This window comes from Elephantulus edwardii, unplaced genomic scaffold (genome assembly GCF_000299155.1).
Source record: "Elephantulus edwardii isolate Elephantulus edwardi_28Jun2011 unplaced genomic scaffold, EleEdw1.0 scaffold00092, whole genome shotgun sequence".
Lineage (NCBI taxonomy): Eukaryota > Metazoa > Chordata > Mammalia > Macroscelidea > Macroscelididae > Elephantulus > Elephantulus edwardii.
In genome coordinates, this window is record NW_006399842.1 from 5,042,606 (window position 1) to 5,067,563 (window position 24,958).

Consider the following 24,958-nt stretch of genomic DNA (forward strand, 5'->3'; position numbering starts at 1 on the left):
ATTGGCACAGGACAGAGCGGAGTTTAGGGCTGTTGTACATAGGGTCGCTATGAGTCGCAGGCGACTCGACGGCACATAACAACAAACAACAACCATTGTGTGTTGGGAAGCTACTAAAAGACTGCATCTCTGGTAGCTTAGAGTCCACCTGTGGCTCCACAGGAGAAAGTTCAGCTGTCTCCTCCCATCACTATTTACAACCTCTGCAACCCACTGGAGGGCCGCTGGGAATCGGATCCTACTTGATGGCGGTTTGGTTTTTTAGAAGCCCAGGGGTTCAGTGGTTCAGTGGCTCAGTGGTTCAGTTACCAACTGCTAACTGTAGTCCCTCTGCAGGGGAGAGTTCGAGCAGGCTGCTTCTGGAAAGACTGCAGCATCAGAAATGCCCTGAGCAGTTCTGCCTCTGTCCTGCTCATCTCCAGGAATCAAAACTGTATTGACAGCGGTTGGTTTGCTTTTGGTTTGGTGATTTTGACATAGGTGATCTCTAGGCTACTTCTTACAAACCCTGAGAGCGCACCAAAAGAGATATACAAGCGGTTCCTTTTTATTCTTTCTTTGGCTGATTATCTTGTTAATAGGACAGAGATGGGGGAAAGATTGACAGCATTGGGATCTATGGGGATTTGGTGGGCATTAGAAAGATACTGGTGCTTGTGGAAGATAGATTTGGCCATGCACACGTTCACCAGGTAGCGCCTATGGTAGGAAAACAGACTAGAATCATAGGGATTGAACTGCATTTCATATGACTTGTGCAGGTGTGTTGAGAAGCTGCTGTATCAGTTAGAGCTTTCTGTTGTTGCTAGTATTAGAGAACTGAACTCCTACTAATTTAGAGGGTAAAAACATTCTGTGGCCTTATTACTAAAGCCCATAGGCAGTACTAGCATGTTGCTTCTGCATATTCCGTGTTCACAGGTTAGAACAGACCTCTGTCCTGCCTTTTCGCAGTCTCCTCCTCGTGGTGTCAGAGGGCTGCAGCCTCCTGCCCTGTTGGAGGCCTGGCCACAAAAGCTGGCTCTCTCAGTCTCAGAGGCCTCATCAAAGTCTTTTACATCTTCTTGTTGTTGTTGTTAGGTGCCATCAAGTTCCTTCCAAGTTCCAGTAAGCCTGTGTTCAACAGAAAGAAACTGCCCCATGCTGTGGCACCCCATAGCTGTTGCTGTGTTTGAGCCTATCATTGCAGGTTTGCAGGTACCGTGTCAAGCCATTCCATTGAAGAGCTGCCCCTTTTTTTGCTGACGCTTTGCCCAGCATAAGGTCCTTCTCCAGGGACTGGCCCCTCTTGGTCACAGGCACAAAGTAAGTGAGGCAAAGTCTTGCCATGCTTGCTTCTAAAGAACACTGGCTGTACTTCTTTCGAGACTCATTTGTTTGTTCTTCTGGCAGTTTGTGGTTTATTCAGTATTATTCCTTGCTATACTGTAATTCAAAGGCTTCAGTTTTGGTTTTTTGTTTTTGTTTTTTTTTTTTTTCTTTCATTTTCTTTAGTCTTCTTTAATCATTGTCCAGCTTTCACATACGTATGAGGTGTTTGAAAATAACCCCGGCTACAGCCAGGTGCACCTTAATCTACAAATTGACCATCTTTGCTTCTTTTCACTTTAAAGTTATCTCTTGTGGCAGACGTGACCAATGCATTACTTACTCTGTTTGATTTTTTTTTTAAATTGCTGCTTCCGTGGGCATTGATTGTGGATCCATAGGTTCAAAGTGAATCATAGACTGATTTCTGAAGTGAAACCTAGTACCAAAAGGACTGAAAGTGGGAAAGAGCTGGAACATTAAACACAAACTGAAGACTGTCCAGAGTTAATGGACATATGAGAGGAAAATAGAGCAGGCCCATTTTATTTACCATATGCCTGGCTCCTTGCAAAACCTGATAAAGATGAGTTAGAACCTGGAATCTGTTGTTTTACACCATCCAGTGGCAGTGACATTCATAGTGGAATGCACTGAGAATCAAATAGAGATGTCTGCAAGTTCCGGCAAGGCCACAACGCTGAGACTGGTTACTCCTACCAAAGAGATCATGAAAGGCCACCGGGAGGTGAAGAACCAGAGATACATTTTCCATGGAGAATGAGAATTTTCCATCTCATGGTACCACATGTCAGAAAGTTTGTAGGGGGAAAAAAAATCAAGGGAATTATAGCATGTTTAGAGAGCTTTGGTGGCCTAGTGGTGAGAAGCTGCACTACAGTCTCAGAGGCGTGCAGTTCTAATCCACTAGCTACTCGGGGGAAGGATGAACAGTTCCTTCCTGTGTGATTTACGGCCTCTGAAAACCCAGTGGAAGGTCATCTATGGGGTGGTTCTTCTCAATAGCACACAACAACAAACATAGGATATTTTGGTGTGCTGGAGTGAAAAATCACAGAGGCAGTAGGATGTGGCATGGAACATCTGAAAATAAGTAGAGTAGAAGAAAATAAGTAGAATGTCATTCTGTGGAATTTACATTCTGTCCTGCAGCTGATGGGCAGACAAGAACCAATTTGAAGAGATGATGAAATAGCAATTGGTTAGACAAAGGCTGATGACTGCTTCTATTGGCTCTTCATAGCCTGAGACTTATAAGACAAGGTAGGAAAAATATGGCACCTTTTTTGTGCTCACTTCTCTCACTGGCGAAGCCTGGCCATGTTTCTCTGCTGGAGATAGACTGCTCCTTGTCAGTGCATAGGATGGATGGAATAGTTTAAGGCTGGAAGACTGGCTGAGAGCCTCCTGAAAGACTTAGGGGCTGATCCACTCCTTGTCTTAGCAGGATGTGGTCAAGATATTAGTGGCTTGTGGTTTAGGATGCAGATTCTAGAACTAGACTGAATTTATATGAATTCTGGTGCTGCCTCATACTAGCTAAGTCCATGGCCAAATTTCCTGAACTTCTCTGCTTCAATTTCTTCATCTACAAAATGAGAACAATAAGCAGCGTACCTGCTTCAGAGACTTATTAGAAGGATTAAATATACATTTACATTTTAAAAGTTACTGATGTTACTGCCCTGAATCTTAATTTCTGCATCTTTGAAATGAGAGGTGTAAACTACTGCCTTGTGGATTTCAAAGTGACTCTGGAATCAAATGTGTACATAAAGCCTTTGCAACATAAAATAAAATTTTGCTTACATTCAAGGATGCCAAAAGGAGTGTTTTGAGGAGGTAGGGATGAAGGGAGAACTCAGAATATCCAAACTGATGATGTTTTTGAATTTTTTATTGCAAACTCACACTGTCAACTGCTCATCACTCATTTGTGTCCCACGCCTTCATTTGGTTTCTTGACTGTTGTCGGTAGGCAACAACTACGGCACTGTCTTCAGTTAATCATTTTAAAAGCATCCTATGATGGGCTGAGGCCATTGTGCAAAACCCAGCAGAGCCCAAGGAGCTTCGATCCAAATGGAGCTGGCAGAAACCTTTCAGCTGATTTCATTAGTGACCTGCTGCAAATACCAAGCCAGAGGTCAGAGATTTCTGATGAGTAAATGCTGGAATTTAGGTTCAGATGGAAATGTAAATGTTTTATTTGCTCCACAGAGCATTAAGAATAGATTAGCCACTGGGAAGAATTCAGAGCCATTAACTCCCCAGAACGTTTTATTCATTTATTGAACAATTATATTTTGAGCACCTGTGTAGTACCAGTTCCTGTGCATGAAGTCCCTTTCTGTCCAAAGCTATTCGGTGTACCTCCTTGGGGCCAGTGACCTTGTCTTACTCATTTCTTGTTCCATGCAACATCTTGCTTTCGAATACTAGGTGGACGCTTAAAATTCTGTATGTGTGCCTGCTTACATCTGGAATGCCTTCTCTCCAGCTAAGAAATCCATCAGAACAGAAGTAAAATCTCACCTCCCTTGAGACATTTATTTGAACTATCCCTTCTTGAGCTACTTTTGCATCTTGCTTCAATAGCACTTTGATAAAACACAAACTATTGTTTTGCAACGTGGGGTTTAAAGATAGATTTATGCTGCTCTTTCAACAAATGCTGGTTTTCTTTCTCTCTTATGTTTTTATTTTCTTCTTTTATTCTAAGTCTGTCCTCTGGGTCTATAAATGTACTCAAGTCTTTCAATGAAGAAACAAATCCTTCTTTGACTGTTTGCTTCCCTCTTCGATGGAGAGAAAGCAGAGGCATTGGAACGGCTCTTTTGATCTTTCCTTCTTAGCCAAGTACTCTACACTCCGTCTCCATTTACTCACATCCCATTCATGCATTAATCTCTTTCAATGAATCTTCAGTTCCCATCAAGGCATTGAAAACTGTCAACCACCTCTGCATTCTTCAGTCCAATAGACATTTTTTTTTAAATCCTTATCTTGTTGGACTGCTCTGCAGCTTTTTGAAACTTGAGGCCCCTTTCTTCTAAAACATCCCTGCCCCTCTGGCTTTGTTGACAGCATCTTCTCTTAAGTCTTGTCTCCTTAGTACAATTCGCTCTTCATCTACTTCATAGGCATCTCTTCCTCTTCACGCTGCTTAAATATGTGCACTTCCTCAGCTTTTGGTTTCCATTTCTCTATCTCACACGTATTTGCTGAGTTTTTGCAACTGTTTAAAAAGAGCTGCAATAACTACTGAAAGAACTCTGGTGACGCATTGTTGAAACTCTGCTTTTTATCCACTGACTGCTCCACGAGGGAAAGATGTGTCAGTCCGGTTCTATAAAGACTTCCAGCTTTGAAAACACCGTGGGGCTGTTCTTCTCTGTCCTGTAGCACTGCTGGGAGGTGGAATCAACTCAGTAGCCATAAGAGTCCTTTTCATTTTCAGCTGTTGTTGTTGTTGTTGTTGTATACTATTGAGTCAGAATTGACCCATAGCTTACCCTCTCATGGGCTTGGATTCAAACCACATGCCTCAGGATTGCAGCGTGGCTTCTGGCATCTCTCTTGATGTTGGGAATAAAAAGAAAATATCTATATCAAAATTCATTGCTATGAAATTAGAAATGACTGACCCTTTGTTAGGTGTTCAAGACTGTAAATTATACACAAAGACATTATCTGTTTTAGATGTTAAAAACTCCAGAGCTCCCTGACTTGAATGCCCAAGTGGCCCCCTACACTCAAGTCCAAGAGTTAACATATTATCAACCATCCACTTATTACTTAGTATTATCACCAACCAAGTCACCAAGCAGACCTCAGAGTTGTCACAGGAACCTTCCTTCTTGCATCCCACTGTCACAGGCATTCATTAAATCTTGCCAATTTTACCTTCAATTGTTCTTCTAAAATAACTTTATTTCTGTGAAATTGAAGTTACATTATCTAGCTTGAAATATTGTACTCATCTCCTACATTTTATCCTTGTCCTCCATTAAGTCCATCTATAGCCCCGGGAGGGCAGTTTGGCCTCGTGGGTAGGGAGAGGCACTGCAAACCCACAGGTGGGTGGTTCAAATTCACTAGCTGCTCTGAATGGCAAAGATAGGTAATATCTGCCAATGTGATTTGTAGCCTCTGAAAACCCACTGGAGGGTCATTTATGAGATGATTCTTATTTGAGGTCAGTGAGTGAGTGATGACCCTCTGCAGCTGGAATGACAATCTAATATAATGATACAACATTGAACTCCCCTTTTTAAAAACATTCAGTATGTGTGTGTGTGGGGGGTCCCTGTGATCCCACTTAGCTAATCATAGCTGTTGATTTCTTTAGTTCATTCATTAAATAAATACTGGTTTGGCATTGATCTTGAGGCTTGACTGAGGAACCACAGCAGCCGTAGTGGCAACTACTGGTAAAGCATTCAGCTGCTAACCAGAGGGTCAGTGGTTCAACACTGGCCACTCATGGGAGAAAGGTGAGACAGTCTCCTTCTGTAAAGTTTACAGCATTGTGAACACTACAAGAGAGTCTACTCCCCTCTACAGAGTTGCTGTGAATCAAAACTGACTCCAGAGTGGTGGATTAAGGTTTATTTTGTTGGAATTCTTTTATATGACTGACTACCTACCTCTGAAAAGTGAACCATTGAAAATGCAGAAAATAGTTCTGACACACATGGCATAAGCCTGGCCCAGGGCAGTCCTCATGATAGCTGGGGGTGTGTACATGTGAGCAGGTGGGCGCATGCGTACACATGTGCACATACCATTGCCAGACTTCAGACCATGGGGCTAGAAGAGAATTGAGGGAAGAATAGCTATCTTCCAGAAACTCCTCATCATGCATAAAGATCTGATTATAAAACACAAGATGGATTTAGCTCATTTACTTCATCTTGTGCCATTTTGTACCTCAGAAATCTCTTTGCAGATATTTGAAAATGTTTGTTGATCCTACATTCACACCATGCATTTTCATTCCTTTTCATGTGCTGCCCTAATTTAATTTCACTCTACAGATGCGTCCTGAGCTCTATGACTCCTCTTAAATGCCGTCTCTGGGAAATGTTTTCAGAGTCCCTTGCAGGGGCTGGATATGTCTGAGGGGAAGATTTAAGTATCTGGTCAGTTAGAAGCTGTGAGTGTTCCATAAAACTTCTGAACCTTAGGAATACACAATGTATTCTCTGTTACAGCATATTGAAATTATGTATTTCTTTGTCCATCTTATACTAAGGATAAGAATAATACTTGTTAAGTGCTGTTCTATTCTGCACCATCCTCACACTTCCTGACACACAAGAGCCCATTACAGCAGTCACTGTGTCAGTTCACCTGGTTGAGGGTCTTCCTCTCCTTCACCGACCCTCCACCTTTCCCAACATTATGTCCTTCTGCAAGGAATAACACCTCCTGCAACATGTCCAAAGTATGTGAGGTGAAACCTCATCATTCCTGCCTTCAAAGAGCCCTCCAGCTTCACCCTCTCCAAGACATATCTGTTCGTTCTCTTGGCTGTCCATGGGATGTTTAGTGCTCTGCTCCAACACCACAGCTCAAAAGTGTCTTTTTCTGTCATCCTTATTCATTGGCCAGGTCTCAGATACATAGCTAGTAATCAGAAAGACTATGGCCTGAATCAGATAGACCTTAGTCTTCAAACTGACATCACTACTCCTCAGTAATTTGGAAAGGTCCCTAACTGCAGATTTTCCCTGTGCAGTGTGTCTTATTTCCTGACTGCTGGTAGGTACCAAGGGTGTTAATTGTGGATCCAAGCAAGAGGAATCTGTTGACAGTTTCAGTCTCTACTCCATCCATCATAATGCTGCCTCTCATTCTAGTGATAAGAATCTTTGTTTTCCTGACATTTGAGATGCAGTCCATCCCAAAGTTTGCATTCCTTGGTCTTCTGCAATGAGTACTTCAAGCCCTCCTCACTTGAATTAAGCAAGGTTATGTCATCTATATAACACAGGTTATTGATGAGAAAAATACTATGAGCTAAATATTGTTGAATTTTACCAAAAAAGCCCAGAATAGACACTCTGAAATGTTCATTTCACTTCCTTTTTAGAAGACTCTTCTGCAGAGACTGCTGATGATTTTTGGGAGAAAGCTCAAAAGGAAGTTTTCATGAATTTAGGTTTCACACTCCTAAATATGGCTCCAAATGAAATATTTATGAAGAAAAAGACAGTATACATAACTTATGCCTTAACCACTGCTGTTGAGTTGGATCCAATTCCTACGACCCTCCATCATGTTTCCCAAACTGTAAACCTTTATGAGAAGAGACTGCTCATTTTCCTCCTATACAGCAGTTGGTGGATTCAAACCACTGACCAAATTTCTTTTGGCAACACAACATAGCTAAGGTGCTATGCCACTAGTCAATACTCCTAATTTAAAAGAAACAGTATTTGAGATTTCAGAACTGTGAGTGCTACTCTTTTCTTTCATGTTTTTATAGTTTTCTATAGATTGTACATTTCTGAAAGTTTCACATCTCAAGTTGATTTAGCAGCCACTATTCATAAATATTTTTATAGTTTTGTAGTATGAGTGTCGGAACTAGAAAACTTCAATTAGAGATTAAGTGATTTCTGAATGTATGTTTCTAAGCATTTAGGGTAGTATTTTAAAGCGGTGAGTCTAAAGAACCCTGTGAGAGTCGGCTTACGTTGAAGTTGAATTCTGCCATTTAAAAAAAAAAAGCATTGGGCAAATAATTAGATTTGTAAGATAACCAGTTTTACCACCTACAAAACAGAGAGAATTCTATTTGATGGGATTATAGTATAGATTTAATACCACAAGGATCTGGCATAGTATCAATCTTGGTTATCTTAGTCCTTTTTTCTCATTCCTCCTAAAATACAAGTAAGATATAATGTGCATCATGAATAAGATTGTAAAAGGTGGTATAAACCTTATAAGAGAAAGAACTAGCATAAGCAAAAACTATACTGCATATATGTGCTTGTGTTTTTTGTTTGTTTTTTAATATATATTGCAGAAATCCAATAGGAGGGAGTTGTGGTGGCCTAGTGGTAAGACGCTGTGCTGCAGTCTCAAAGGCACACAGCTTAAATCCACCAGCTAACAGCTTCATGGGAGAAAGATGGGCAGTCTCCTCCTGTATGATTAACTACCTCTGAAAACCCACAGGAGGGTGAGTTCCACCTAGACAGTACGCAACAACAGAGCAATAGGGGAGAAAATCTGGAGAATATGGTGAGTTGAGAATGGGCTTTGGGGAAATGGAAGTTGGAAAAATGAGTATACAAAAGATCAAGCTCAGTTTTGCTGAATGAACTGACTCAGTCTCGTAGGACAAATACTGCATAAGACCATTATTGTAGAAATAGAAAGCTAACTAGTAAAACTTGTATGAGGATACAAGGGGAGATGGGAGGGGGCAGAGGGATGGGGATGGGCAGGAGGAAAATTTAAAAAAAAAAAACAAAACAGCTTAGAAAACAAAAAAGGATCAAGCTCAGAAATCACTAGGTACAAGACAAAAAAGTAACCAAAGAATGATTGCATTTGTTTAATTAGGGGAATGTCATTGTCCTTCTTTATTTAGAAAGATCACTCTGAGTGTTGGAGTGGCTTTTGTGGAGAAGATGGAAATACATTAGAGGGACTGTGATAGGTCTTTGAGAGCTATTCTGAGTGGCAGGTGGCAAGAGAGAATGGGACTTGGATAAGGGGGATTTCTAAAGAGAGAAGTACAAATTATACTGAGGTTTATGGAGAATACAAGAGAAATAGATGCTCATAACAGAGTAAGTAGAAAGGAGATGGAGATCAGATGTGAGGATGGCGGTGATGGAATAGAGTAGGGGAGGGGAGAGGGAAAACCTCAGGCTTTTCCTGGTATTCACTTGGAATTCTGGAAGAATGGAGGAAGAGTAGTAATGAGTTTGTTGTTATTTGGTACCGGTGAGTCAGATCTGACTCCGAGCTGACCCTCCAGCGGGTTTTCAGAGGCAAGAAATTGCACAAGAGGAGCTTGGTCACATTTTTCTCATGGAGCAGCTGGTGGATTTGAACAATGTGCCTTTGGGTACATTCTTTACAGGTATTATTTTAATCCATTTCTCCATTTAGTGAGAAGTAGTTTGCTTAAAATCAGACAACAGAACCCTAAAATCTGCATCACCAGTCTGTGACATCACAGTACGACTTGAAGGAAAAAAGGTCCCCAATCCTTTCATGCCATAGGGACTTACATACTTCACCCGAGGTGACTTGTGAAGACTTGAGTTTTTTAAATATTTAATGAGTAGACTAGATGTTCTAATATTTTTTTCTTCCTTGTGTGCCTTGATTAATAAATTCCACTTTGAAGACTGCTGACTTAATTTGATTCTTACACTGAGTCAGGCATTGAATTGAATGTTAAAACTTGTGAGCCCTTTGCTTTGGCCAAACCGTGACTCTTGGCTTGGTTTTCCTCTGTATTTGGAAAATTAAAGCAAGGCTCATCATTCTGTTGTCATTGTTAGTTTGAAGACATTTTTCTGATCACTTCTGGACTCCATACACACTCTTCTTTCAGTGATTAGTGTGTCCTTTGCAGATATATATTACAACAAATGAAGCAGTTTATTTAAAGTAGAAATTTCCTTTTTCCTCTGATTCTCCTGTCTTGCCCCGACTTAAGCTTTTACTGTGTCTCATCCATTTTACACACCTTTACCTCTGTTTCTTCATGATAGAATGGTTGACCAAGGACAGGAAGTAAAGAGGAGCAAGTGTCTTCCTTGACTAGTACTTTTTATTATCAGTATCCTCTGAAAGTGATAGGTGATACTTTTTGTTTGGTTGGTTGCAGCATTTTTTTATATATTTTATTTTATTTTTTTAAATAATTTTAATGAACATTTACAGAGAATTTGGATTTCCATTCATTCATTGCTGCACTTCTCTACCCACCCAGCCCTCTCCCCCCGTCCCCCAGTTTGCTCCTCTCTTTCAAAAGTAAAAGAAAGATTCCCTCCCTGGTACACAATCCCCCCGCACCCCTCCCACCGCCCCAAGTACATTCAACTATGCAACCTTAATTGTGGACTCTTGTGATAACCATAATACCCTATGATACATCACTTTAAAATTATCCAGTCCCTCATCTGTTTCAGTGCAGTATGCACAATTTATCCAGTTTTTCTCAGTCTTACCCCCACCCTGATATCAGTTCCATTTTACAGCAGTGGCACCATGTAATATTTGTCCTTTTGAGACTGAGATATTTCACTCAGCATAATGTCCTCCAGGCTCACCCATTTTGAATAATATTGAATGAGTTCCTTGGTTGCAGCATTTTTAAGGGTGACTCAGGCCTTCTGACATAGATGGAATCTCTTCTTTGTTTCTTTTGAGACATGGGAAAACATCTGTTTGTCTCCTTCTCATCTCTTAGACTTTTAGTGAATTTCAGTGCAATTGCGGGTTCTTTTGTCTGGGTCCTACTTTTCTTGCTAGCTCAGGGTCTAGGTGAGGCCCTCCCAGATGTCTTTCTTGTGACCCACCTCTGATTCATTCATCCTAGAGTTAGGCAGTTACTTCCCAAAGGACAACACCCCTCTGTTGCTATACTTCATCCTGGCACTCTTCAGACTTCCCTCTTCGGAATTATTATTATTATTATTTAAGATGTGTGAGTCAGACACTAATTCACCCATTTCCCCCCAAGTTACAGGGAGTGTTTGTTACACTGTTTGAGAAGTCTTGTTGAAGTTTCTTTTCCTGGGCCTGAAATGAGAGACTGCTACCCTCAACCCCCACCCTTAAGCATTTGGCTATAGTGTGTCAGAGCTGATGAGGCTGGCACAAGATAGGGCAGGGTTTGGGGCATCTGTTCACAGGGTGACGGCACCTAACAGTAACAACAGAAGGACTCATACAGCCAGCTTTTACGCTAGTTACGGCTGTAATCTCAGCATTGGACATTTTATGTTGTTGATGTGGGTGACAGATTAAGAATAGCAAAAACTGAGTTATTTTTTTTAAGCCCTGTATATTCACCCTGCACTTTTTAAAATAACATAGTGTTTATTGTCTTGTGCTTCACGTGCAACTGACTCAAAAACAGCTCCACTTAAAAAAATTAATCCTTATTTGAACCCTAATGAGTGCACACCTTCCCACTTTACCCCATTTTACCAAGAGAAACTGAAGCACAAAGGGGCTAATTGTCATGCCCAAGGTAATCCAACTTTGCAGGTCTGTAGTTCAGACATGATGTTCGAGCTGGAATTGTACGTCTGGAAGTTAAAGCCTGGTTGAGACCAGCCAGCTGACCTGGATTCATTAGTGAGATATAGGCACTGTGGGTCACCTTCTCAGATTTAGTGATTGCTTCCGTCCAGTTTATGTGAACTCCTGATGGGGACAGGCACTCCTTTCTACCCTCTCTCCCAAGATGCGGGCCATGACCTGGCAATCCGTGCAGCGTTCCAAAGGAGGAGCTTGCTTGGCGGTGCTGCTGCTAGAAGGCATCACTCTCACCGCTTTCTGCAGTGTCCACCGTGGACGTAAATAATTTACAGGGTCAACAATTAGAGACTTTGCTGTGTGTGGGATGAACCCAATTCCCTTACTAACACTGCAGTCTTATATATAGCACAATTCAGTGGCGGGTCTGTGCCCCCTCCATGCGAAGTCTGTGTCACAGGCTCCGTGTTCACCAGGGCGCACCACACAGCAGCCACTCTGTGACTCACTCACGGCCACCCAGGGTCAAGGGTAGTTCTCGGAATAGAACCAACCTTCATTTCACAGGCGCTAAGCCCCAATGACAGGAAATTCTCTTTATGAATCTTTCAGGAAAACATTGCTAAGTGTGCAGTGGGAAATAGCCAGAGCTGTCTCTAAATGGTTGGGCAGTGAGCTTATTTGGCATCTGGCTGAAAGGTCCGAGGTTCAAGTGTAATCAGAGGGGCCTTAAAGCAAGGCCTGGTAAGCAAAGTCCCAAAAAATTCAGGCTTTGGAAACCAAATGTTATAGACTTCTACTCTGATGCACGTGAGGCTGCCATGGGACAGAGTTCGCTCAGTGGTAACCAGTGTGATCGGCCTTTAGGATATGGAACATGGTGTTTGTTGTTTTGGTTTTTTGTTGTGTATCAAAAAATATATTGCGATGGGAAAGTCTGCTCTTAGGAACCTCTCTAAAGTACTCAAGAGCAACGGTGTCTCTCTGGAGACTAAGGTGCACCTGATACAGGCCATGGTCTTTGCAATCACTTGTTATGCATCAGAGAGTTGGACAATGACTAGGGAGGATAGAAGGAGAATTGATGCCTTTGAGCTGTGGTGCTAGAGAAGAGTATTGAATGTACCATGCATGGACTGCTAGGAAAACAAACAGATTCACCCTGGAGAGGGTTAAACCAGGCTGTTCCTTGGAGGCAAGGATTCTGAGGCTTCGTCTGACATACTTTGGACATGTTATAAGGAGGTCCAGGTCCTTGGAGAGGGACATCATGCTTGGTAGGGTGGAGGGCCAGCGCAGGAGGGGAAGACCCTCTATGAGGTGGATTGATTCAGTGACTGGGGTAATCGGGATGGGTGTGTCAGAGGCAATGCGGTTGGCACAGGATAGAACAGGGTTTAGGGTTGTTGTACAAAGGGTCGCTATGAGTCGCAAACGACTTGACGGCACATAACGACAACAACATTGGACTAGTGGACAGAAAGTTATGCTACCAAGCCAAAGGTGACTTTAATCCGCGGCCCTCAGGCCTGGTTTTAATTGTTTTTGGTCAAACATTCTTCTAAGTGGTATAACAAAGGTCTGTCTATTTGCTGTACAGAGGTAACTCGTAGTTGCTGTGAAGCTGAACACTGTGATACTGATGTGTCCATTGTTTTAATGGTTACGCATGGTGGGCAGTGTTTGGTGGAGCTCCCTCATTAAAACAAGCTTGGAAGCGGGAGTGACATCCACTTCCGAAATAGCTTGCCTTCAGGAACACTCTGAACCTGGATAAAGGATGAAAGTTATACAAGTGTTCAGGTCTTTCGTTCAGAGGGTCACTATGAGTCACCTACGACTTGATGGCACTTAACAATAACAACAACAACAGCAACAACAGCAACAGTGTATCTGTTACATGCTTATTTTGTTGCTGCATTGCTTCTTTATGGACTTTGGAGGGAGGTGATAACTGCACAGTGGTTACCGAAAGACTTGTAAGAGAGAGTGATCCGGCTTCCTCAGTGGTGATAAAAAAAATCATGATGGAGAAATATCTTCTTGGGCCTTGTCCTCCTATCAAAGCAAAGAAAGGCAGCATTCTCGTCCACTGTTGCCCAGAAGAATGAGAATACATGCATATAAGTTCATGATTTCTAACTGGCACATTGGAATAATTAAAATATATATGTTGTTGTTATGTGCCATCGAGTCACCTGCAACTTATTGCAACCCTATGTACAGCAGCTCTGAAGCCTGCCCATGTATTCCAATTAGTACTATTTCAACATGTAGTCAGTATATTAGTTGCATCCTATTATTTGGACTAAGTCTTTGAAAACTGGTGTCGTTTTACACATGCAGCACATCTTGACTAGTCACATGCCAAGTGCTCTGTGGCCTCGTGTGGCCGGTGGCTCCCTAATTGGGCAGCACAGTTTTCTGTTTTAGTCATTTGCTAGCTTGGTGGTCTCAGACCCGCCACTTAGCCCCTCTGGATATCAGATATGCTGAAATAAAGACAGTAACTCTTCCTTATTCCAGTCTCTCTACGAGGCCACATATTGTAAAAGGGACTGGGTCACCTAATGGCCTTGTAAAAGCTTAGTTGATGCACAATTTGCCTCCTCAAACTGACTGTCATAGTAACTAAACAGCGTACCCTGAATGAAAGGCTAAAATGCAACCTGACTTCTGACTGAACAGTCGCTGTCAGATCGACTCAGACTCATTGTAACCCCACGTACCTCTCACAGTAGACCTGTGCTCCTAGGAATTTTAGTTGCTGTTTGAAGGTAGATTGTCAAAACTTTCTTCCTAGCTACCTCTGGGCAGACCGAAATCCTTTGTACCACCTGGGCACTCCAACCTGTGCCTAAATCCCAATATAAACTGACCCTCTCACTTGCCATTGGCATTTCTTTCCCCCTCAGGCATCTGTACCATTCTCTCCTTACTTTCTTCAAGTCTTTGCTTCCTGACCACCTTGTATGGAGAGCCGTGTTCTTTTCTCTATCATAAGTGAATCACTGGCTTTCTTTTCTTCTGCCTGTTCTTCCCCACCACATGCACATTTACTGCTTATTTATTTAAGTTCACACTCTTTACACCCTAGAAAGGAAGGTTCCTGAGAGGACCTGAATGCCCAGACCACAGTGGACTCTTCAGCTTCTAGAATAGTGTCTGACAAGTAGTAGATGCTCAGTGTGTAAATGGCTGAGTTATTGAATGTATTGAACATCTATAATGTTTTCCCTTCATATATAGTGGAGAAGTGATCGTTACTGTTCTACTGATCCCCTCTGCCACCTTCGTGGTACCTTTAACACCCACCCTGTCAGTCTTCATTCTCAGCTGTCTTCCATCCCCAACCCATCACTATATGCTCTACCAGGAATTTTTCTTCAGCCATGTCTGTTTACTAAAGCCTTACATGCTATTTAAGGTGAGAGCTCTGGTGGTCTAGTTGTAAAGAGTTGTGCTGCCAACTCAAAGGCAAGTGGTTCAAGTCTAACAGCCACCCCATGGGAGACAAATTGAACAGTCTCCTCCTATATGAACTACAGACTCTGAAAACCCCTGGAGGGTCTGCTGTGGGTCAGTTCTGACTCGACGGCACCTAGCAATAATAGCTCAGATATCACCACTTCTGTGGAGTCTTTCCACATCTGTTGGTTTAAATGATCTCTTCTGAGACTTTATTCCTTTTTTATAATATTTATTACAGCATATTCCATATCAGTCTTGCTCATGCATGAGTGTGACTCAAAATACTCTGTATCTCTAGTCTCTAGAGGGAAGGCTTATGTTTTAGCTTCATGGGACAGCTTATAGGGGAATATTGTGCAAGAGAGGAAGACCGTTGATGAGATGGATTGATTCAGTGATTGGAGTCATGGGAGTAGGGGTGTCAGAGACAGTGAGGTTGGCACAGGATAGAGCAAGGCTTAGGGCTCTTGTACATAGGGTCACTATGAGTCACAAATGACTTGATGGCACATAACAATAACAGCAACAACACGAATGTGTTTTACTCTGTCTCACATACTTTGGGCACATGGCTAGGAGGGGACCAGTGCTTGGAGAAGGATACCATGCTCGGAAGAGTGGAGGGACAGCGCAGGAGAGGAAGACCCCAGTTGAGATGGACTGATACAGTAACTGGGGAACGGGGATAGATGTGTCAGAATCAGTGAGGCTCACTCAGAATAGAGCAGGGTTCAGAGCTGTTGTACATAGGGTCACTATGAGTTGCAGGTGACTAGCACACAACAACAATAACAATAATAACAATTACAATTACATGAATGAATTAAAATCCTAAACACTTAAAGAGTTGTGACCTTCTCACTCATTGCAGTTGAGACCAACTTGAGGGCACATGACAACAATAACAATATAAACCACCTGGGAGGAGATTGTCTTGAATTGTTCTCTCTCTTCCTCTTTTGGGTCCTGCTGGATTTGAGTTGACCTTTGGGTTAGCCACGCAGTGTCTTCAAAGCTAAGGTCCTTATCTGTTAAATACGTTAAATACCATTGCTGTACCTATCTGATGGAATATACCTTTAGTAAGATCTAAAGTAACTTGGATGCTTTGGCTGCCCCCAGGAAACAGGCACCTTTAGAAGCAGGAACAAAGCAGACACTCAATAAAATCTCTGGTGACATCAGTGCATATATGAGTTGTTTACAAAATGGAAGTCACAAAGTCTGTCGTCATATCTCATGTGACACTATTTAAATAATGTATGCACATTCTTTGTTCTTGCTTCCTCATATTAAGTTCTGTTAAAACAACTTTATACAAACTTCATTTCTCTCTCTCTCTCTCTTAGTACTCTGTGAATTATTAGGGAGCTCTATGGTTTTCCATATGGTTTCCAGTATGGAAAAACCATACAACTCCTTAATAATTCACAAAGTAAAAAATAAAATGATGTTGATAGCACATAACAACAGTAACAATAACAACAACAACATAATTTTGCAAGTCAATTATTATATATTCCGACTTTGTCCTTAAAACCATCACCCTTACTTACTGATATGAACATTGTCTCATAGGCTCTGCTATGTGGAGACAGCATGATAAAAGAAGAAAATACTTAGAAAACAGGCCTCTAGCCCAGACTTTCACTCATGGATGTTCACATTGAATTAATCAGGCTTTTTCAGCCTTTGCTGGTATTCTTTATTGTGGGGACTATTACTGGAGCAATAGAGGTAGGTGTGTCAGAATCAGTGAGACTGGCTCAGGACAGGGCAGGCTTCAGGGCTGCTATGCATATGGTCACTATAGGTCACAAGCGACTTGATGGCACATAACAACAACAACAATGACAACATCTTGTGTATTGTAAGATTTCTGGTTGCTTCCCTACTCTTGACTCTGCAGATGGTAGTATCTTCATGATAAAGATGTCTCAAGGCATTGTGAAATGTCCCCTGCAAGTAAAATCACCCTTTCGTAAGAACCACTGGATTGGGTCTTTCACAATTTTAATCCCAGGTCTATAGGTTGAGGTCTTACTCAATACTCTATTATACACTTACACACACACACACACACACACACACACACACACACACACACACATGCTACTGTTATATGTACAGCCTGATTCTCCTTTTGAAGACTGAGGATTCTGTTTCCTCAGAGCCTCACAGCCAGGCATTCTCTCACAGGCCCCCACTCGGCACTCACTCACAACAGAAGCTGTGGAGCAGGGCTGTTCGGGTGACATGCTGCGATTCCAGTGTGTTATAGCTCCCCACTGGGATCGCTGAACAATTGCCTCCACCCCCTGCTTGCCACTCAGGTGGGCTCTGGCAGACAGTTTTGGCAGCTGTAGCTGTTAACAGCTCTGCATTCAACATGTACGGCTTTGTTTTAGTCTCTGAACAAAACTTCAGGCCACAGCTTCTGCCAGCCCACTCCTCTGTTCACGTGACTCTCTCCTTTGCCCCTGACAGCTGGGGCTTGCAGTGCCAAACAGATTTTTGTAGAACCTCGTAATAAAATAGGCAACAGAGAGAAATATCCAATAAAGCAAGGAATTTACATCCATCCATTTCCCTCTATAATCCCCCTCCTCGTTCTTAGCTTTACTCTCTTAGGTGGAAGGGTAGACACCTATCACTTCATCATGTTCATGTGTGGTTTGACACTTAACAACATGTTTTGAGAATCGTGCCATGCCTTGTTTAAATGATTGATGTGGGAATGTAAGAACTAGAGAAAGGCCTTCACTGTCCAGAGCCACACAATGACCAAGATGAAAAGCAAAGTCTTTTAAAAGGTTCTTGACCTCTTCATAGTCCAGGGAACGAGACAGATACACAAATGTAAATATAATAAAATATAATAAGTACTAGCATACAGTTATATAAAACCAACAAATAGATCTAAGAGAAAGGATCAACTTTCTGATCCTTTTACCTTTATTTTAATCCCAATATTTTTAGTGAAATAGAAAAGGGAATGACCTTTGAGGACAGCTTCTCAAGTGGCTGTCAAATGATAAACAGAACATAGATATATTGGGTACAATGTGAGCAAAGATAATTCCTAAAGAAAAGTTGGTACCACCAGTCATCATCACCATTATCGTTGTTAACATTTATGCCATTTTTTGAGCACTTGCTAATGCCACACTCCTAGTGAAACATTTGACATAAGTTATAGCATTTAATTCTCAACTAATAATCCTTAATGTAAGTGCTGTTATTAACTACACTTTTATAGATCAGGAAACTGAGACTCAGAGAAGTAAAATAAATTGCTTGGAATAATGCTGTTGCTAACTAATGGAACCTAGATTCAGGGTTGATTTTAACTATAGAGGAAAATACCTATATAAACTCTTAGAATAAGTTGTTTTAGGATATTGAGATGATGAAAACAAAACTTTCTAATTTTCTAACTTCTAGATTTAGCCTTGTGATTTCTCTTCTCCCTGGAACCCTGGTGGCAAGAACCTGTGCTACAGTCCCAAAGGCACATGGTTTGAGTCAACCAGCTGCCCCAGAGGAGAAAGATGGGCAGTCTTCTCCTGTGCGATTTACTGCGTCTGAAAACCTACTGGAGGGTCAGCTATGGGCCTGTTCCAGCTCAATGGTACACATAACATAACTCATCCAAGAGAAGTCCTCGTCTCTCTTAGTCTCAAGGGTTCTCCCCAGCAGCATCAGTTGGCTTACGTTTGTTGTGATTGTTGGTAAGTGCCGTCAAGTCAATTTCCAACTCCTAGCCACTCCTAGATGATAGCTGTCCCATAGGGTTATCCAGGCTGTAGGTTTATGGGAGCAGATTGTCAGCTCGTTCTCTTGTGGAGTAGCTGGATGAGTTCAAACTGCCAGTCATTCCGTTAGCAACTGTGATGGCTTCACCATTGCATCATTCAGGCTCCTTTATATGCTAACACTCTAAGAAAGAGGCTGGCAAGATTTTATATAGTCCCTTGGCCTTTGTTCAGCCTCTCATCAAACACCAGAGAGCCAAAATTTCTGTACCCCAGCAGGTGAATTCTGGTTTTATGCTGCTTTGGAATGGTAGGGTCAGGGAGCATTGCATCAGTGGACTCTAATACAATGGACTCTAATACCCTATACAAACTCTTCTTCTAGTGAATGTTTAACGCAGATAGTCATGTACTCATAAAACATTGTGTTATAATGCAAAACAGAGCTGTTATTCTGTAGGTGTGTGTGTGTGTGTATGTGTGTGTGTGTGTGTGTGTGTGTGTGTGTGTGAGAGAGAGAGAGAGAGAGAGAGAGAGAGAGAGAGAAAGAATAAAAGGAGAGAGAGAAAAGAATTCTTTTTTTACTGAGTCCTGGTGATAAGAGGCAGGTTGTTTATGAAGACAGTAAGTGGAACAGACATGTGAGCTTTGTCACCACATGGCTTACTAGCCACATGAAGTTGTTCTATCTTCATTCAGCACATGGGCTTTAAATGCATACAGTGTGCCTAGTGCTGACATATTGGCACTTAAACCCATCTTTTGTTTTACAAAGGAGAAAACTAAGTCCCTAAGAAGTTAGCAGTTTGTACACATTCACAAAACATGTGAACAGCAAAGCAGGAAAGTGAGCCCAGATCTCCTTGGGTTTTGTGTGCTTAACAGAAACTGTACTGCTTTTTATAAATACGGAAGCAGCCTACTGATGTATTACTTGTGTTAATTAAATTTTTGTTTTGTTTTTCTCTCTCTTCTTTTTTGCTTTTTACTTCTTCTTCCTCACCCTCACTTTCTTCTTCACCCCACCCACACCCCTTTCTCTCGATCTTACTTTTTTCTGCATAGGACTCCACAGAATGGAGCAAGAATGAGAGGAAAAAGGCCGGAAGAAAAGCATGAACTGGAGGTTTGTTGAGCTCCTCTACTTCCTGTTTGTATGGGGCCGTATCTCAGTGCAGCCCTCCCACCAGGAACCAGCTGGGACAGACCAACATGTCTCCAAGGAATTTGATTGGCTTATTTCAGACAGGGGGCCTTTCCACCACTCCAGGAGCTACCTATCCTTTGTGGAAAGACACCGTCAAGGATTTACAACCAGATATAAAATATACAGGTAAGAGCTGAGCTTAACCAGTCTTACTTTTCCCTTATGTTGTTTCATGGGATAGGTCATTGGAATGGTCTTTTCTGTGGTGTGGTATATCTAATCCAAGGCGTGATACTCTTGTACAGAATGTTGCCTTTGCACTTTTTCTTTATAAAAGAGATTAACAGTGACAGAGGTACAATTGAATAGCTGGTATTTATTGAGTGTTAACTGTGTGCTGAGTGGTTTACTTAGAGTTTAGATGTTATTTCGCTGGATCCTTAATAACCATCAGGAACAGCTCGTGTCTGTTTTCTCCATTTTGCAGTCGAGGTGACTGAGCCTCAGCAAGGTTAAATTACTTCTTTAACTGAAGTGACACATTCACTCACTAGTAGAGCTGCAATCCAAATACTGTATCATCTACATCCATTGTTGTAATCTTTTTCCTCATTTATATTAGCTGTAGGTAGGTCATTAGCAAATGGTACTTTCCAAACCTGTTGTATATTTAAGAACAGATAAGAACACTTGAGCTACCTGGGGTTGAACAAATCTGAACTGATTCCTCACCTTCTTCAACCCTGCTTCTTAATTCATTCAGTTCCAACCCAAAGCTCTTGTTTGAAACTATCTTGGAATTCCTCTTTATCTACTCACCCCAACTCCTTGAAATCCCCACCACTCTCTGTATTTATTATTGTTAGTGACCATTGAGTTGGTTCCAACTTCTAGTGATTCTATGCAAAACACAATGAAACACTGCAGAATCCTCAGAGTAATTGCTACGTTTGTGCTCGTAGTTGTAGCCACCGGGCCCGCCTATCCCCTTGAATGTATTCCTCTTTTTCACCGACTCTCTGTTTTACTAAATATTGTTCATGTTCTTGAGGGACTGGTCTCTCCTGGTAACGTGCCCAAAGTACAAGAGACAAAGTCACCATATTTGTTTTTAAGGATCATTCTGGCTATACTTCGTCCTGGACAGATTTGTTTGCCTTTCTGGCTACTCTTTGTCTCCAAATAGATTCCAACTCATTGAAACACTTCGTCGAGTTTTCAGTACTGTAAATAGTCAAGGAAGGATGTCCATCTTTCTTCCAAGGAGCAGCTGGTGGATTCAAAAATACTGATCTTTCAGTTAGCCGTGCAATTGTAATACACCACCAATATGGCATTTAATATCATTTGCCAATGTTATGACTCAAAGATACCAATTCTTCTTTAGTTTTCCTTATTAATTGTCCAGATTTCTCATACCTGAGATTTATTTGAAAAGACTAGGATTTAGGTTAGGTATACCTTTCTCCTAAAAGTGACATCTATGCTATTGAATTCTTAAAGAGATAATTTGCAACTGATTTGCCCAGTGCAGATTGTGCTGTTTGGTTTCATGGTTGTTCCTTCCATGAGTGTGAATTGTGGACCCATGGAAAATGAAATCCTTGACAGCTTCACTGCTCAAAGGTATTGATTATTCTTCTGTCATCCTTAGTCATTGTCCAGCTTCCAGATGCATAGCTAATAATTGTGAAAACCGTGGCTTGGATTAAGCACACCTTAGTCTCTAGACTGACATCGTTGCTTCTCAGTATTCTGGAGATATCCATGACAGAAGATTTTCCTAATGCAATCGTCTTTTGATTTTCTGACTGCTGTTGCTAAAAGTGTTGATTGTGGAGCCGAGCAGGCTATAATTGTTAACAACCTCAATCTCTTTGCTATCTATTATGGTGCTACCAATTGGCCCAGTGGTGAGAATCTTTGTCTTCTTGATGTTGAATTTCAGTTCATATTGAAAACTACAATTCTTGACCTTCTGCAGCAAGCACTTCACGTGCTCTTCAGTTTCAGCCAGCAAGGTTGTATCATCTGTTTAATGTGGGTTGTTGATGAATTTTCCTCCAATCCTGATAGCACATTCCTCCTCATAAAGCTTCCTGAATGATCTGTTCTGCGTATAGATTGAAAAGGAATGGAGACAGGATTCATCCCTGATGCACTCTTTTCCTGATTTTGAACCACGTAGTGTTTCCCTGCTCTGTTCTTGGACTGATTCCTGGTCCAAGTATAGGTCTTGCTTAAGTACTATAAGGTTCTGGGATTTGCATTTTTCTCAATTATTAGCCACAATTTATTGTGATCCACACAGTCAAGTGCCTTTGCATAGTCAATGAAACACAGATAGACATTCCTCTGGTACTCTTTGCTTTCAGCCAAGATCCATCTGACATTGGCAATAATGTCTCTAGTCCGATGGCCTCTTCTAAACCCAGCTTGTATTTTTGGTAGTTTTCTGTCAATGTAATATTCCAGTCTTTTCTGGATTATCTTCAGCAGGATTTTGCTAGTGTGTGGTATTAGTGATATTGTTCGATAATTTCCACATTCTGTTGTGTCATCTTTTTTTTGGAATGGAAATAAATATAAATCTCTTCAGTAAGTTGGCCAGGTAATTGTCCAAATTTCTTGGAAAAAGCTGTTATCAAGGATCCTCCAGAATACTGAAGAGCATGATGTCAGTCTAGAGACTAAGGTGCGTCTGATCCAAGCCATGGTTTTTGCAAGTACTTGCTATGAATCAGCGAGGCAGAACAATGACTGAGGATGACAGAGGAGAAGAATCGATGCCTTTGAGATACTGCTGCTCTTTTTCACTTACCACTCTTCAGTTTGAGTCTATTTGGCATTAGAATATTCTCTTTTATTTCTTTTTTTATTTAAATGAAAGATCTTTGAGGACAAGACTTACAGATAGTTCATTTCTGGACCTCCAAGTTGATTTTCTTGCTGCCTTGTAATTGTAAGCAGGCTATAAATGTTTGTGGAATTGGAGAATACAAAATTAAAATCCAATGAACAAAAACTCTCCAGAGATGAACTGCTTTTAAATTTAGAAAGGGTGATCAGATACTGACGTTTCTGGGTCAATTATAATAGAAGAACCAGCTAGTATATAAAGAAAAAGATTCTTGGTTGTAACTGAAAAGTTACCAATTCAAATCTTAATTTTTCATATATTTAATTTGAAAAATAGGCACATCTCCTTTGCACAATCTATGAGATGGAATAATTGGGTTTGGTGCTCCATAAAATCTCTACCAGATGCACATTCCTGTGATTATACTCTGAGTATTTAAAATCCTACTTGGAAAGGTGACTTGCTAGTGATTATCAGGTTTTCTGATGGCTCCCAATGCAAAAATTAATGAATGAACTTTATATGAGTATTAGAAAATAGAACTAATTAGAAATATTAAGTAGAAGTTCTTCTGGGCATAATGAAAAGTGAAAACAAAAAAGGTGGATAAGTACACGGTATCAAAGAAAGGTAAGACAACACAAGGATGAGAAATAGGAAATATTTTTTTTCTCTTAGAGGAGAGTATCAGAATTTATAAAAAAGAAATAATTGATTCTCAGGGCTTCCCTTAGGGAAAATATTCCTATATCCATCAAGAATACTAGTTATCTACTAGAAAAATCTGCTGTCAGAGACCTCTTAAACAATGATGTCAGTCTAGAGACTAAGATGTGCCTGATCCAAGCCATGATCTTGGCAGTTCCTTGCTATGTATCAGAAAGCTGGACAGTGGCGAGCTCTGGTGGTCTAGTGGCAAGAAGCTGCGCTGCAATCTCAGAGGTACACGGTTCGAATCCACCAGATGCTCTGCTGGAGAAGGAGGAACAATCTCCTCCTGTATCAGTCAGATCTGATTTGACGGTACACATGAAAAAGTAATGAAATAAAATAAAAATTTAAAAAAAAAAAGAAAGCTGGACAGTGACTAAGGATGACAGAAGAAGAATCAATGCCTTTGAGTTGTGGTGCTGGAGAAGAATCTTGAACATCCCATGGATTACCAAGAAAGCAAATAAGTCTCTCCTGGAGAGGGTGAAACCAGGTTTCTCTTGGAGTCTAGGATTTTGAAGCTCCATCTTAAATACTTTGAGCATGTCGCCAGGCGGGACAAGTCCTTGGAGAAGAACACCATGCTCAGAAGGGTGGAGGGACAGCACAGGAGAGGAAGACCCTGGATGAAATGGATTGATACAGTAGGTGGGGTAAGGGGGGTAGGTGTGTGGGAGTCAGTGAGACTGGCTCAGGATAGGGTAGGCTTCAGAGCTGTTGTGCTAGGATTGCTGAGTCACAAGTGACTCAATGGTACCTAACAACAACAACAACAACAAACTTCCTAGAAGAACACAACCATTACTACTTGTATAGATGTATAAGCATAAGTGTTTATACTGATTGAGTACTTGACAGAATTCACTGTAACTGAACTTGTGCTTTTAAGGAAGTTGCAGGCTTGAGACATTGGATGAAGGGGGTCAGAATTTTCAGGATCTCCTAGTCTTGTTTTGCTGGTTTTGTGTTGTTGATTGCCTTCGAGTAGAGCACGACTCATAGTGACCCTGTGAACAAAAGATCTGAAGCCTTTCTATAACTATTGACATTTATCAAAGTTCATAGAGTTTCCAGAGGCATGTTGTTTAGGAAGTGGATGCTACTCCTGTTTCCAAACCTGTCTTCAGTTGGCTGTTTTGTCAAATTCTAGCTCCTTGCTATTGTGATATATGGCTTTCTTCTTTATTGCTTCATTTGAGCCTTCTAAGTTTACTTTGAAGGAAGTGTGGTCGCTTAGTGGTTAAGTGCTTGGCTGCTAGAAAAAAGGACAGTTATTCAAACGTACCAGCTATTCCATTGAATATACATAAGGCTTCTATAGACTTACATCCAAGTAGATATATGTATATCCATGTTTATCGCGGCTTTGTTTACAATAGCAAGGAGTTGGAAACAACCTAAATGCCCATCAACAAACGAATGGGTAGAGAAGCTGTGGTATAT

General features: G+C 41.3%; 1 protein-coding gene across 1 annotated transcript in view; it reads left to right on the forward strand.

The window, feature by feature from the left end:
• The window catches only part of BRINP1 (bone morphogenetic protein/retinoic acid inducible neural-specific 1), a 283,604-nt gene that overhangs the window by 56,766 nt on the left and 201,880 nt on the right, over positions 1-24,958 (forward strand). Inside the window, exon 2 of the mRNA XM_006890697.1 lies at positions 19,863-20,130. Coding sequence (XP_006890759.1) covers positions 19,913-20,130 — 218 coding nt within the window. The 5' untranslated portion in view covers positions 19,863-19,912. The remainder of the gene's footprint in view (positions 1-19,862; positions 20,131-24,958) is intronic.